Source organism: Penicillium riverlandense, assembly GCF_028828495.1.
Source record: "Penicillium riverlandense strain IBT 135883 chromosome Unknown utg000011l_segment0_segment0, whole genome shotgun sequence".
Taxonomy (NCBI): Eukaryota; Fungi; Ascomycota; class Eurotiomycetes; order Eurotiales; family Aspergillaceae; genus Penicillium; species Penicillium riverlandense.
In genome coordinates, this window is record NW_026643201.1 from 1095165 (window position 1) to 1108222 (window position 13058).

Sequence of the window (13058 nt, forward strand, 5' to 3'; positions counted from 1 at the left end):
GGTCTGTTGAAAAAGCGGCGAAAGGATTCGTCGATCTCGAAGGATTCCGACCAACCCCACCCCTCGAATAATAACCCGCCCTCTTCCTCCTCTCCTCCCACTCAGACCCCCGACGGTGAAGGCGCCTCCATGCAAACGCAATCGCACCCAACGCCGCCGCAACCGCAGCAGCAGAGCCACCAGAACAATGCCTCTAGCGTCAATGACCTAGCCAATACTGGCACGGCGGGCAATGCCCAGACTGCCAGCTCTCAGCCCAAGGAGCGCAGCACCAGGGGCAAGTACGCACAGGAAGACTTCACCCTGCAACGCACCCTCGGCACCGGAAGCTTCGGTCGCGTCCACCTCGTGCAGTCCAAGCACAACCACCGCTTCTACGCAATGAAGGTGTTGAAAAAGGCCCAGGTGGTCAAGATGAAGCAGATCGAGCACACCAACGACGAGCGGCGGATGCTCAATCGCGTGCGCCATCCCTTCCTCGTCACGCTATGGGGCACCTGGCAGGATTCGCGCAATCTGTACATGGTCATGGACTTTGTCGAGGGGGGTGAATTGTTCAGTCTGCTGCGCAAATCACAAGTGCGTCGCGTGTCCCGAATCCCCCAACCCAGCGCTCGGCTAACCTTTCCGGGATCTCTAGCGATTCCCCAACCCCGTAGCCAAATTCTATGCCGCCGAGGTGACTCTGGCCTTGGACTATCTGCACCAGAACCAGATCATCTACCGTGATCTGAAGCCGGAGAATCTGCTCCTGGACCGTCATGGCCATCTGAAGATCACCGATTTCGGATTCGCCAAGGAGGTGCCTGATATTACCTGGACGCTGTGCGGGACGCCGGATTATCTGGCACCGGAAGTGGTTTCGTCCAAGGGCTATAACAAATCTGTCGACTGGTATGTCTGTGCGAATTGTCCGTGTTGGTCCGTCTAACCTGGTCTCTAGGTGGTCATTGGGAATCCTGATTTTTGAGATGCTGTGCGGGTTCACTCCGTTCTGGGACAGTGGCTCTCCGGTCAAGATCTATGAAAATATTCTCCGCGGCAAGGTCAAGTATCCGCCGTACCTGCACGAAGATGCGGTCGACCTCCTGTCCCAGCTCATCACATCCGACCTCACCAAGCGCCTGGGCAATCTGCACGGAGGATCAGAAGATGTCAAGAACCACGCGTGGTTCGCCGAAGTCACTTGGGACCGCCTGGGCCGGAAAGACATCGATGCCCCATATATCCCGCCCATCCGGGGAGGCCAGGGCGATGCCAGCCAGTACGACAAGTATCCCGAAGAGACGGAGCACTACGGCATGGAGGGCGAAGACGCGTAAGTTCCTCCCTCCGATTTCATACCCCTCCCTAATGCGTGCTCTAGATACGGACATCTTTTCCCAGATTTCTAAAGCGCTTGTATAATTTAATGACGAACGAGATGAAAAGGCCGCGCCCGGGGGTTATTTGGAGTCGCCGCGAGCGGTATACGAAAAATTCACTTTCCGTTGGACTTTTTTGGATGGATGCGATATATCAGCCCTGATTGAATGGAATTGATTGAGTAGTATTTTCTGTTCTTCCTTTCCCAATATCTATCGTGAAAACAGAAATTCCGCCGCCCAGCCCATAGTTTACACGGGCGGATCTGGCCGCCGATATTGTACATTGTGATTGATCATCCTCGAGTTATTCGTAGCAGCCCGCTGTCATTGAACGACGAACTCAGCTCAACCCTCCGTTGCTCCCCTCCGGAGATCCAGTCGCCATGGCCGCAAAAGCAGCCGCATCCTGGCCGCCCAGGCGCTTGCTTTCTTGCCCGACGCGGGCGATGTAGGTGCGGCTGGTGACGTTCCACATGGCGATGTACTTCTCCATACAGCTAGACAGGCAGCTGCTCTCCTTGGAGGAGAGGGTAGAGCCGGGCGCGGGGATACAGGCATCGAAGCAGTGCTCGTTGATTTTCTGGTTTAGGAGAGTGGTTAGAAGCTTCAATGGAGGAGGGCGGGAGGAATACGCACTCCGATCAGAGCGCGGGCGTTGGCCATGGCGGCTTCCTGTTGCAGCTGGCGCACGATGGCGGACTTGACATCCTCGGCGGGTTTGGCCGGGGCGGCGGAGGAGGATCCGAAGAACGACATTATGGAATATTGGTGTGGAGGAGGGCGTGGGTGGTTGTAGAGGTGGAAGAGAGAGAGGTGTGAATTGAAGAGTAAAGTGAATGAATGGGAAGAGTTCGGTCCGTGGCGCAGTCGTTCGGCCCCCAGCCACAGTTGGATCATTGGGGCCACCGTAGCATAACAACGATATACTTGAACTCTTCTGCAATTGCTTCCACTCCTTACCTTGTTCGATTTTCCTTCACCTTGCCTCCCTCCTCTTTTCCATCCCGGGTCCTCGGGTCCTGGTGACACCGCGACCGTCTTCTCTTCTACCCTTGTTCCTCCTTCCCTGTCTCTAGTCCACTGGACCCTTAATTCACCATGCGCCTCCCGTCCCTCTCCTCCCTCCTCTGCCTCGCGGGCCTGGCGTCCCTGCCAGTGACTACAGCCTACGACGGCGATGACCCCAATATCAAGAGCATCCCCGTATGTACACTATACCTATGCCTATACCCCATGTTGGACGGTAAACAACCTCGGTACTAATGCGTGACGGTCTTCCAGCTTCGCACCCACAGTCTCGCTCCGGTATGCTCGCCCTAGCTTTCTCATGTCATTGACAACAAGCTTGCTTTGGTCGTGTGTTGCAGAACAATCCTTGTTGACAACTACTGCACAGCCATATCTCGATTCCGACTTCCAAAGCCGCTGGTTCGACTTCGGGGGAGACACAATCATCCGCGCTGACAAGTAACTGCCTGCCTCTCCTCCTCTGCTGTGAACCAGTGCTAACTGGTAGCAATCCTAGATATATCCGCCTAACCTCGGACCGCCCATCGCAGCAAGGATGGATCTTCTCGCGCGTGCCACTGACCGCGACTAATTGGCAGGTTCGTGCGGAACACCCGACCTAGGATTGTTTGTTTGAGGCTTACACAGAGCCTGTTAGATCGAACTCGAGTTCGCAATTCACGGCGAGGGCAACTTGCACGGCGATGGCTTCGCCCTATGGCTCACCAAGCAGCGCGCCACACAGGGTCCGGTCTTTGGTTCCGCAGACCAGTTCGAAGGCCTGGGTATTTTCTTCGATACCTACAAGAATAACCGCCCCGGCACGTCGTTCCCCTACGTTATGGCCATGATGGGTGACGGGCAGACCACGTACGATCAGGCGCACGACGGCAAGGCCAACGAGCTGGCCGGCTGCTCCGTGAGTGATACCTTTCTCTTAATATTCCGTCTGCTAACCTAACCAAATACAGGCCCGCGGAATTCGAAGCGCCCAGATCCCAACCAAGGCCCGTCTCGTCTATTTCCAGGACAAGTCCCTGACCCTGGACCTGCAATACAAGACCGAGGACACGTGGACGAACTGCTTCACTCTGTCCGCTGACGACGGCAATATCGCCATCCCCTCTGTCGCGTACCTGGGTCTGTCCGCCGAAACGGGTGAGCTGAGCGACGCCCACGACATCATCTCGCTCAAGGCAGAGAACCTGTACTCTATCAGCCGGGGCCAGAATAACGCTGGTAGCCGTGGTCCTTCATCGGATGGCCGGACCAACAACAAGTCCTCCTCCAAGAAGGAGAAGACTGGCGGTAGCTGGTTCGGGTTCTTGTTTAAGACAGTGCTCTTCTTCGCGGCTATTGTTGGTGGGTATATGGGCTGGACGATCTACCGGACAAAGGCACGGTCTTCGCGGTTTTGATTTGCTTGGGAGAGGGTACAGGAATTGAATGAGGATGGATATGGAAATTGTTGTTTTTTTTTTTTTTTTTTTTGGTTTAAAAATGTCCGGTTCTTGAATGAACTCGAGATGCATACATAGCTCTTCCCACAATTCTGGTTCTTTTCTTTTTTATCCTCGAAATAAATGAACTCCAGTCATAATCCAATAACCATATATAGACCCGGGGTATCGATAATCATGAAATGCGCCGCTCATATGCAATGCCGTTCACACTTTCGCTCTCTCCTCGCTCCACATGCGATCCACGATCTGGAATACCTCTGTGACGCTGCGCATCACAACTTCATCAATGCCAAGAACCCCATACCGATGCTGGATCTTATCCGGATGCCAGCGAACACGCTCCGTCTTGAGAACAGACAATAAATCCTCCTGTGGCGGAGGTGCATGGCGCATAAATTCCTCCACCGAAGCAGGCGCCACATCCCTGCGCTTGCCAGATTCAACGGGCCAGAACAGTAGATTCCGCAAAGGCTTCACATCCTCCGACTTCTTCTCGTCCGCAGATGAAGACCCCGTTGCAGACGCAACGACCCGAGCAATCTCCTCCCATGACTTCAGATAGTTCCCCCAAAGACCCTCCCACGTCCGCTTCCTCTTCCTCTCCCGTCCCCGCCGAAGACTCTCATCCATCGCGCGCTCGAACTCCGCTCGTTCCCGCTCAGCCGTGCGGCCCTGCTCCTCGTTCTTGCGCTGTCTCATGCGCTCTGCCCGCGCCTGGGCCTGGGCCTCTTCCATCCCCTCCCGCGTGCGCTCCCACATTCGCGCGCGGACATATGCTGCGTATTCATCCTCGGTCATTTGCTCCAGTTCCCCCTCTGGTCCCGTGGGCACCTGCGGAACGCTGTAGTTGTGGATTGGTTGCCCGTAGACGCCCTCCCAGTATGAGGCACCTTCGTCGTCGCCCATCGCATCGAAGAGGGATTCCCGGAATGCCGTTCGAGGCGATAGTGGGGGTTCGCCATGGTCATTGGCGGGGGCGTTGCTTTCTCGGCGTTGTTTGTGGCGGTGTCTGCGGCGCCGACGTTCGTAGTGGTCTTCGTGTCGGGATTTCTCGTCTGCGGTTCCGTGCCGACGGCGGTGGCGGGATGAGCTGCTCTTGAGCCGGAAGCGCCCTTTGCTGCCGCGATGCTTGCTGTAGTCGTCGTGCGTATTGTTCGGGGCGTCCGAAGGTGATTTTGCCTCGTTTTCCGGGGGCCCACCCTCTGCCGGAGGGGCGTCCATCGTGGATGGTGTGCCCTGGCGCTGGTGTGCAGATTACAGATTTGTTGGGAAAGACATTCAGGTGAGACTCGCAGACGAGGCGTTTGTAGATGGAAAGAAAGTGAGGACAACCAGCGATAAGGTACTCGCTGAGTCAGCCTTGTCTTATCTTATCGGACTATCTAGCATTGTTTCCTCCATCTCGATATCCTCAAACATCTCGTCCAACTCTCGCCCATTGACCCAGTCATCCACTGCATTCGCAAACCACTGTGGCTCTTGAATCCACCACTCATGCCAGATTCGACGGCACTGCACCACACGGCTCCCATTCTCGCGTCCACCCACCACAGCGCGAGACAGTTGCTGCGCACTCTCGACCTTGTCCTTGGGGAGCCATGTCTCTCTCGTGGCGGCAACGACCAGTGAGCGTACATGAATATCATTCAACGTCCGCCCATCACACAATGTGCGCACAGCCTCCTCACATAGTGCCAGTGTGCCCTCCCCCTTCCAGAAACGGGTCCACTCCGTCACTGGCGAAGAGACCATTCCAATGGTACGCTGCAGAGTATATATGAACGGTGGAAAGAGTGCTACCACGAACCTCCGTGGCAAAAATGTATTGAATCCTGACCCAAAGACTGAAGAGATATGCGCTAGCCCTCCGAGCGCTGCAAGACTCGCTGCTACATGTGCACCCAGACTCATGCCGACGATATGTCCCTTGCCGTTGTGCGCATGTGTTTTGATCAATGACAGCAACAGCTCTGCCGCAAGCTCCACGTTGAATGGCTGGATTGCCACCGAGTCGCCATGGCTGGGTAGGTCAGGGACGAGCAGGTGGTAGTTTTTCGCTGTGAGGAGTGGCACAACGAGATCCCAGTCCTTGCGACTGCTGAATCCGCCATGGATCAGGAGGATGGTCTCGAGGCCCTCTGGGTTATGGGCTGCGAAGGAGAGCGCCGCACCTGAGGGGCTGGGTTCGACTGAGGGGGCCATAGGCTGCTCAATGTGTTTCCCCGGTGCTATTCAAGGGTGTGGAGTGATTTCTGAGCTGAGGGTAGATATCAGGAAGTAATCAACTTCTTATCTACAGCTGATGGAGTAGCTGTTTTGGGCTGCCTACGCCACCAACTCTCCATGTCAGCACCAATGGGGGCCATATTATGATCTACGGCCTAGACATTCACAACCACAGCTGCACTCGGGCAGGCCAGTCTGTCTCCTATCATCACACATTCCAATTCTCACACACAGAAGCCTCTTCAATACTTTCTTGCTTCTTGCTTCCTACTTTCTGACCCAAGTCTTCCAATCTCACGAGTGCAAGTGCTGGAAATGTGCTGATGCATAGCTCCTTTCCATCCGGTCTTCACAAGTTTTCGCGTTAGTCATCGAGTCTTTGTTCGACTGGCCCAGTGGTTAAGGCGCCCGTCTTACACACGGGAGATCGCAGGTTCGATCCCTGCGTCGAACATTTTTGCTCTATTTTTGGTCGATTAGTGATGGAATCGACTGAATAGATATTGTCTTGATGGCCCAGATTAAAGATGGGATGAATAGGGGAAGATTAGGGAAGTCACAGTGCTATGAGCAATGGGGTTGAAACCAAAGTGGTTATTGGTCTGAACATTGTTATTCAAGTATAGTTTGCAAGTAATAAAAAGAACAATTAAATGTCATAATCAGTCTATACAATCAATCCTTAAACCTGCCGATTTACAGAAAAGCAGCAGTCAAGCCCACAAACCCACCGACCAGGGGGAAGATACCCCGAATACCATTCAGCGTAGTCCAAGTATTCAACAAACCAATCGTCTCCTCATCCGACGGCTCCGACTTCGACAGCGCCGTTTTCTTTAGCGCATTATTGGTGCCCGCCATCGCACCCAGTGTCCAAGGTGGGATAGCCATCACCAGCAGGCCAGCAGCCACATACAAACCCGCCAGGCTCGTCTGGGCTGGGCGGAACAATGCACCCCCTTCGCGAACAGACCAGGCGCAGTAGAAGAGCGCGCCGGCAACTACCACGGAAAGTGGGGGATTCTGCGAACTGCCGTAGTCGTACAGGTGTCGCCATTGCTTGACCAGTATGCTTGTAGGGACATTGTTCTCGCGATGCGAGCGGAGCAGGGAGGGCATGGAGATCATCGACAGGGAGGATATGTTGCCTACGATTTGATTAGGATGTCTGCTATCTAGCAGTAACTAGTAGTGCGGGTAGTTACTTACCGGAAAGCCAGGCTGCACCGGATAAGCCAACGGCTTGCGCAACGCGGAAACTCAAGGGATATTCCATGATGATAGTTGTTGGCGGGGGTTGAAATGCGACGACGAGTTGGGAATGATCAAGTGTGATCCAAGAGGAATGTTGACAAGGCTGGGCGACTAATCGAAACTGCTGAGGGACTGAGAGTACTTTAATATGTTAGAATCTATGACGCTCGGCCGCCTTAAACTTAAACCCTCCGGGTCCAATTTACTAATACAATAGCCATCGCGGCGCGCCCCATGCCCGCTGGACCGGTCCGGCCGCCGTAACCACCGATCCGACCGATGCATGGATCTCGCCGGTCGGTCCTTGGGGAAGTGGGGTCAACATTGCTCGGAGCTCGGATTTTATTCTATGTATTATTATTCTGAAAGGTAGGTATCGCTGGCGACTACATGAGCTCCAACCACAAGGTTATTCAGGAATATTTGTCTAGTCAAAAATCCGGTGGGATCACGCAGCCCTAGAGGCCGAGTCATTTGGGATTTGCCAGAGATCAGATACAGATCTACTTCCCTCCCACTCTTGGTTGATGTTTCACTACCATGCGCCATTTATAGGATTCTATTGCTTTCCCGTGTAAATGGAGTGCTTCTAGCTGTCGTTGATCTCATCGTCAAATAGCCGGGATGACTCGAAAGCTTGTATCCTACCATCTACCTCAGCTTGGCCGCTTTATCAGCCGTCGAAATATCTCTAATTATCTCTGGAGCGTTTCTCTTTACCCTTCGTCTTTATGCTCTACTTTCGGTATGTCGGACCCTACATGCATGCCAAGCTCGGCCAATTATACTTCAGGTGAGGGTAGCTATGAAAGTGTATTTTATTGGCACGTCTCCCTGGCAAACTTCTTTGCGTGTCACTGTACAGCTTTCTAAAATAGGTCTTCGTATCTATGGTCAGTTTTCGCGTATTCTACCACTAGTCGATGTTAATTGGCTCTCGTTGGGTTCCAGATAGCCCTTGCCATGAAGGCCCGAGGTTTCCGAGTCAACTGGAAAGAATGACGATTCACCTTGCAGATGGTCTGAAATCGCGCTTTTTATTCCTCGGCTGAAAAGTTCCGCTCTAGACTCGCCGTATTTTTTAAGGAATTTGCGCGCAACCTTGAAGGAATGGAATGCGGCAGTAACATCAACGCGCCATAGGGACTCGATCTTTTATATTAATCCCCAGTCTAATCAGCGCCAATTTGAAATGAATTTCCCATTTTCTGCAGGCCCCTATAACCTTCTGCTACGCGAGTCAGAGTTGACCACGTCGATCCATTGCTCTTTACCTCGTGGTGGGCAGATCAGCGTTTTAACTCGGCTGGCATGTCACGATTTCTTGGCCTTCGTGGCAATGGCCTCAACATTGCCGCTATTCTTGGCGTCTTGATGCCGGGGATCATGGTAGTCGGCTACAACTCAACGGTACTCGGCGGAGTATTATCTTTGGATAGTTTCGAAAAGCAATTCCCAGAAATCAACGTTGAAATTGCCGACACCCAGTCTTATGCATCAGGACTCCAAGGCGTCGCTGTGGCCGCTTTTACAATAGGCGGGTTTCTCGGGACACTTTCGTGCATCTGGCTGGGGGACTGGCTTGGGCGTCGGCGTCTCATGATGGTAGGATCGGTTATCCAAGTCACCGGGACCATCCTTGCAACCAGCGCCTGCTCCCTTGCACAGCTTATCGGTGGGCGGATAATCATCGGCTTTGGAGTAGGTGAAATCTGGGCTACAGTTCCTCTATGGCTATCTGAGATTTCACCCATCCAAAAGCGTGGATCCCACGTTGCCACAAAAGGTGTCTTTAGCAGTCTTGGATGTGCCACAGCCTTGTTCTTGGACTATGGAATGTCTTTTACGCATGAAAGCATCGCCTGGCGTTTGCCGTTTGGATTTCCAGTTTTTTTCTCTATTGTCATTCTCGGATTTCTTGCTTTCTTGCCGGAATCGCCTCGATGGCTTATTCGACAAGGGAGAGTCAGCGAGGCTAGAGAAATTTTAGCAGCACTGGAGAACACCACTATCGAGGACAATCTTATTGAAGCGAGAATTCTTGAAGTGCAAACCTCGCTGGCACTATCAGGGAAGGGAAAGCCCCTCAAGCAAATGTTCTGCATGGGTCCTCAGAGAACGTTCCACCGAGCTCTTTTAGCTGTTGGTGTTTTGATACTCGGACATTTGACAGGTGCTACAGTTACCACCTTTTATAGTATGGTTTGCCCTACCTTGCACATGTCTTCTCATCGCCACCGACATTAACACATTATTCGCATGTTTAGCAACTGCTATTTTCGAGAACAATCTATTGCTAGGTGAATCAACTTCCAGACTTCTAGCAGCAGTCTACCAGCTGGTCGGTCCTATTGGTGGTATTGTCTGTGTCCTCACAATCGAATCTTTCGGCCGACGAAAATTGATGCTGGCGAGCGCAGTTGGGAACGCCACTTGCCTAGTCTTGCTTGCTAGTCTTGGATCTATGCCTGGCAATCCGTGGGCAACGCACGCTGCTGTCTTCTTTCTGTTTCTTTTCCACTTCACTTACATTATTGGTTTCGGAGGCATCCCATACCTTTATACCACAGAAATTGCGCCTCTACATATCCGCACGACAGTGATCAGCTTGAGCATGAGCATCTCGTGGATGTTTGGCGTTGTCATCACCAGCGTCACTCCGATCGCATTCAACAGCATGGGGCAGCGATTTTTCTTCATCTTTGCGGCGCTCAATATGGCAATGGTACCAGCCATTTACTACCTTTTTCCTGAGACGTCCGGGCGCAGTCTCGAAGAGATGGACGAAATATTTGCCCTCTCAGAAAGCACCTTCGAAGCTGTCAAAGTCGCCAAACGACTTCCGCGTCGTCACTGCAAAAACTCGACGCTCCGGGAAGCAATGGTGGAGATTGCTATCACTACCAAGAAAGTATAGTTCAGTTGGTATATTGGACACCGATACAAGAGTGATTATTAGGTACCGTACTCTATTCTGTCTGGAAAATGTCCGGTGGAAAGCTGGCCGTATACGCACAGACTAGCCAGTCAGTAGTTCGGTAATGCCCATCAGCACCATGACCGTTGAAAGTAGTTATTTTGGCTTCACTTCTTGCCCTCTTATTCTTCTATAAATCTTTGTTTCACGTAGGTGGTAAGAGGGGTGACCCCGATAGAGTAAATAATGCTCCCCAAGCGCGTATCCGATGACAGAAGTGATGGTAGAGGTCATGGAGAGTATTTAATGGAAAACATAACTAAGACTACTATAGAAAAGTGCAAGACATTCTCTCTATCCCAATTACTACCGCAGTGGCTCACTTAGAGTAGGTCACCTCCTAGTGCAAAAACGAATAAGGGCTGTCACCCTCAATTCAGAAAATCACCCTTGGTCTTGGCAAGTTGCTCATCGTAGTAAGGTTGAAATGCAAGCCATCCCTTGTCTGGGCCGCCGACATTCTGTACGGAATATTCCGCCTCCTCTTGAGGAATCAATTTCTTCTTGTAACCGGCGGCAGCAGCAGCATCGGCAAGCAACTGGGCCTGGCAAGTCTTATCGAGACTAATAAACCAGAAGGCAGCTTCATCGACGCTCTGGCCAACAGTCAGAAGGCCGTGATTTTGCAGAATGACTGCCTTCCCATTGCCAATGGAGTCTGCAATGCGCCTGCCCTCTTCGGCATCGACGACGACCCCGCCGTACTGACCGTACACAGCGTGGCAATTATAGAATCTCAGAGAGTCCTGCGTAATCATTTCAAGCTCTCGGCCGAAGACAGAGAAAGCCTTTCCGTGAACACTATGAGCGTGGCAGGCTGCATGAACGTCTGGCCTAGCCTTATGGATCGCCGAGTGAATGGTGAAGGCAGCAGTGTTGATGGGCTCATCGCCCTCCACCACCTGTCCTTCCTCGTCAACCAAGATTAAATCGGATACCTTGATAAGAGCGAAGTGCATCGAGAGAGGATTCAACCCTATGATGCTTAGCAAAGAAGCAGTTAACAGTTATTTGGCTTTTGGGACAAAGTAACATACAGAAGTGATCCGTCAAGATTGGGTCACGGACTGAGATATGCCCAGCGACACCCTCATCGAATCCACGATCAGCAAAAACTCGAAATGCTGCAGCCAAGTGCTGCTTCCGATAAATGCGCTCTTCCTCGAGCGTTGCGAACTTTGGGTATTCACGAATTTTCAGCAACCTGCCGTCTTTGGTCCTTCCCATGGATTGCACCTGGGGAGGCGGCTGCAGCGTGGCAGTGACCGAAGTCGCTGTATGGGTCACAGTTGAACTCATTCTGTTGGCTAACAATATATAGCTGTCTGTAAATGCTGCCAATGCTGAAGCAGCGAGGTCACTGGAGTGGAAGCGTGCTCAAGTGAAGAGTGAAAGACCGCAGGTTGGATGCTAGTGTTAAGTTCTGAATGTGTTCCAAGATATCACTCCCATCAATGTCCCCGCATGACTTCGGAAAAGAGGATCTCGGAAATCATTACTAGAGGCCGGATTTCCACACTAGTAGAATCGCGCGGATACCGATTGGAATGGACTGTCCCGGGGATGTGGGGAAGTCAAAGCCCTCCCCAACTCCCTCGGCCATTTCTCCGGCCTCGGAATTGACGCGAGAGACTTGAGGAATATTTATAGTTGGCCATTACTTCTGCACCCCTCAATTAAAAAGTAGAGAATATATACCAGTGACAAGTACGTCGGATTTCCGTCCTCGTTAGATATAGGCATATCCTACTGTGGCTCACCATGGGAGAGTTAGACGGCAAAGTAAGGCTTCATATCGGAAGGGAGCTTATAGGCCTAACACCACCTTTGTAGGTTATTATCGTCACGGGCGGAGGAGCTGGCTTCGGGAAGGGCTTGGTTGAAGCTCTCACTACCGAAGGCGCCAAAATCGTTGCTGTCGATCTGAACGACGCTAATGTCAAGGCGACGGCCGCCGCGGCACCGCCCAAGTCGTGTGCGGCTCATACCGCCGACGTTTCTTTGGAGTCTTCTTGGAGAGACATTCTCAAGACTGCATTGGACACTTTTGGGAAGGTCGACACCGTTGTCAACTGTGCTGGCGTCCTCCACGATCTCGTTCCCTCCCATGAGGCATCAGAAGACGTATTTGACTTTATGTTTCGAGTCAACGTGAAGCCAATACACTGGACAGCGAGAGTCATTATCCCATATTGGTTGTCCGGTAATATTCGCGGGCATGTCATCAACTTTGGAAGTAGCAGTGAATATCGACCAAGAGCTGGATTACTATGGTATGCGGCCAGTAAGGGAACCATTACTACGGTAAGTCTATTCTCGCCAACTACTGTGCGTGTGTCTCAAAGTACTGTTCTTGACTAACTGCAACACAAAGGCGACAAAAGCTCTCGCCCTAGAGTACTCTAAGTCTGGGATCCGGTTCAATTGTATTCGCCCCGTTGTTGGTGAGACTGGAATGTGAGTGGTCAAGTTTAATAACAAAGGCGCATTTTGCGTTGAACTAATCCATCATAGGATGCTCAAAGTAATGGGAGGAGAAGACACCCCAGAGGCCCGGCAAAGGCTCTGTAGCACTATCCCGCTCGGGAGACCATGTCAGCCCAGAGATATCTCGAATATGGTCACCTTTTTGGCGTCAGATAAAGCAGAGTTCCTTACAGGTATCACCATGGATGTGGACGGTGGACGGGGAGTGGCTTAGGATTCTAGATACAACCTTCCTTTTGAATGCACGTCTTATCAAGTTCTCGTGCTGCTGAACAG

At 52.2% G+C, this 13058-nt stretch overlaps 8 protein-coding genes across 8 annotated transcripts; 3 read left to right on the forward strand and 5 right to left on the reverse strand.

The window, feature by feature from the left end:
• Positions 1–1707: 1707 nt before the first annotated feature.
• tim13 (protein translocase subunit TIM13) lies at positions 1708–2123 on the reverse strand (the record flags this gene model as incomplete). The annotated part of the gene is made up of 2 exons (XM_057202546.1): positions 1708–1947; positions 2004–2123. 2 exons carry the CDS (start codon positions 2121–2123, stop codon positions 1708–1710), a joined length of 360 nt encoding a protein of 119 aa, XP_057047830.1.
• Positions 2124–2465: 342 nt separating this feature from the next.
• On the forward strand, positions 2466–3793 carry N7474_011137 (legume-like lectin family protein; the record flags this gene model as incomplete). The annotated part of the gene is made up of 6 exons (XM_057202547.1): positions 2466–2570; positions 2649–2672; positions 2764–2834; positions 2893–2974; positions 3034–3294; positions 3347–3793. 6 exons carry the CDS (start codon positions 2466–2468, stop codon positions 3791–3793), a joined length of 990 nt encoding a protein of 329 aa, XP_057047831.1.
• A 249-nt stretch (positions 3794–4042) lies between these two features.
• N7474_011138 (uncharacterized protein) lies at positions 4043–5059 on the reverse strand (the record flags this gene model as incomplete). The annotated part of the gene is made up of 1 exon (XM_057202548.1): positions 4043–5059. The coding sequence occupies one exon, from the start codon at positions 5057–5059 to the stop codon at positions 4043–4045; it is 1017 nt and encodes a 338-aa protein (XP_057047832.1).
• Positions 5060–5203: 144 nt separating this feature from the next.
• N7474_011139 (alpha/beta fold hydrolase) lies at positions 5204–6040 on the reverse strand (the record flags this gene model as incomplete). Its single annotated transcript, XM_057202549.1, has 1 exon — positions 5204–6040. One exon carries the CDS (start codon positions 6038–6040, stop codon positions 5204–5206), a length of 837 nt encoding a protein of 278 aa, XP_057047833.1.
• A 720-nt stretch (positions 6041–6760) lies between these two features.
• N7474_011140 (anthrone oxygenase family protein) lies at positions 6761–7340 on the reverse strand (the record flags this gene model as incomplete). Its single annotated transcript, XM_057202550.1, has 2 exons — positions 6761–7212; positions 7274–7340. 2 exons carry the CDS (start codon positions 7338–7340, stop codon positions 6761–6763), a joined length of 519 nt encoding a protein of 172 aa, XP_057047834.1.
• A 1289-nt stretch (positions 7341–8629) lies between these two features.
• Positions 8630–10235, forward strand: N7474_011141 (uncharacterized protein; the record flags this gene model as incomplete). The annotated part of the gene is made up of 2 exons (XM_057202551.1): positions 8630–9515; positions 9586–10235. The coding sequence occupies 2 exons, from the start codon at positions 8630–8632 to the stop codon at positions 10233–10235; spliced, it is 1536 nt and encodes a 511-aa protein (XP_057047835.1).
• A 431-nt stretch (positions 10236–10666) lies between these two features.
• Positions 10667–11594, reverse strand: N7474_011142 (class II aldolase/adducin family protein; the record flags this gene model as incomplete). Its single annotated transcript, XM_057202552.1, has 2 exons — positions 10667–11271; positions 11333–11594. The coding sequence occupies 2 exons, from the start codon at positions 11592–11594 to the stop codon at positions 10667–10669; spliced, it is 867 nt and encodes a 288-aa protein (XP_057047836.1).
• Positions 11595–12056: 462 nt separating this feature from the next.
• N7474_011143 (uncharacterized protein) lies at positions 12057–12996 on the forward strand (the record flags this gene model as incomplete). Its single annotated transcript, XM_057202553.1, has 4 exons — positions 12057–12077; positions 12129–12599; positions 12670–12752; positions 12810–12996. 4 exons carry the CDS (start codon positions 12057–12059, stop codon positions 12994–12996), a joined length of 762 nt encoding a protein of 253 aa, XP_057047837.1.
• Between the last annotated feature and the right edge of the window lie 62 nt (positions 12997–13058).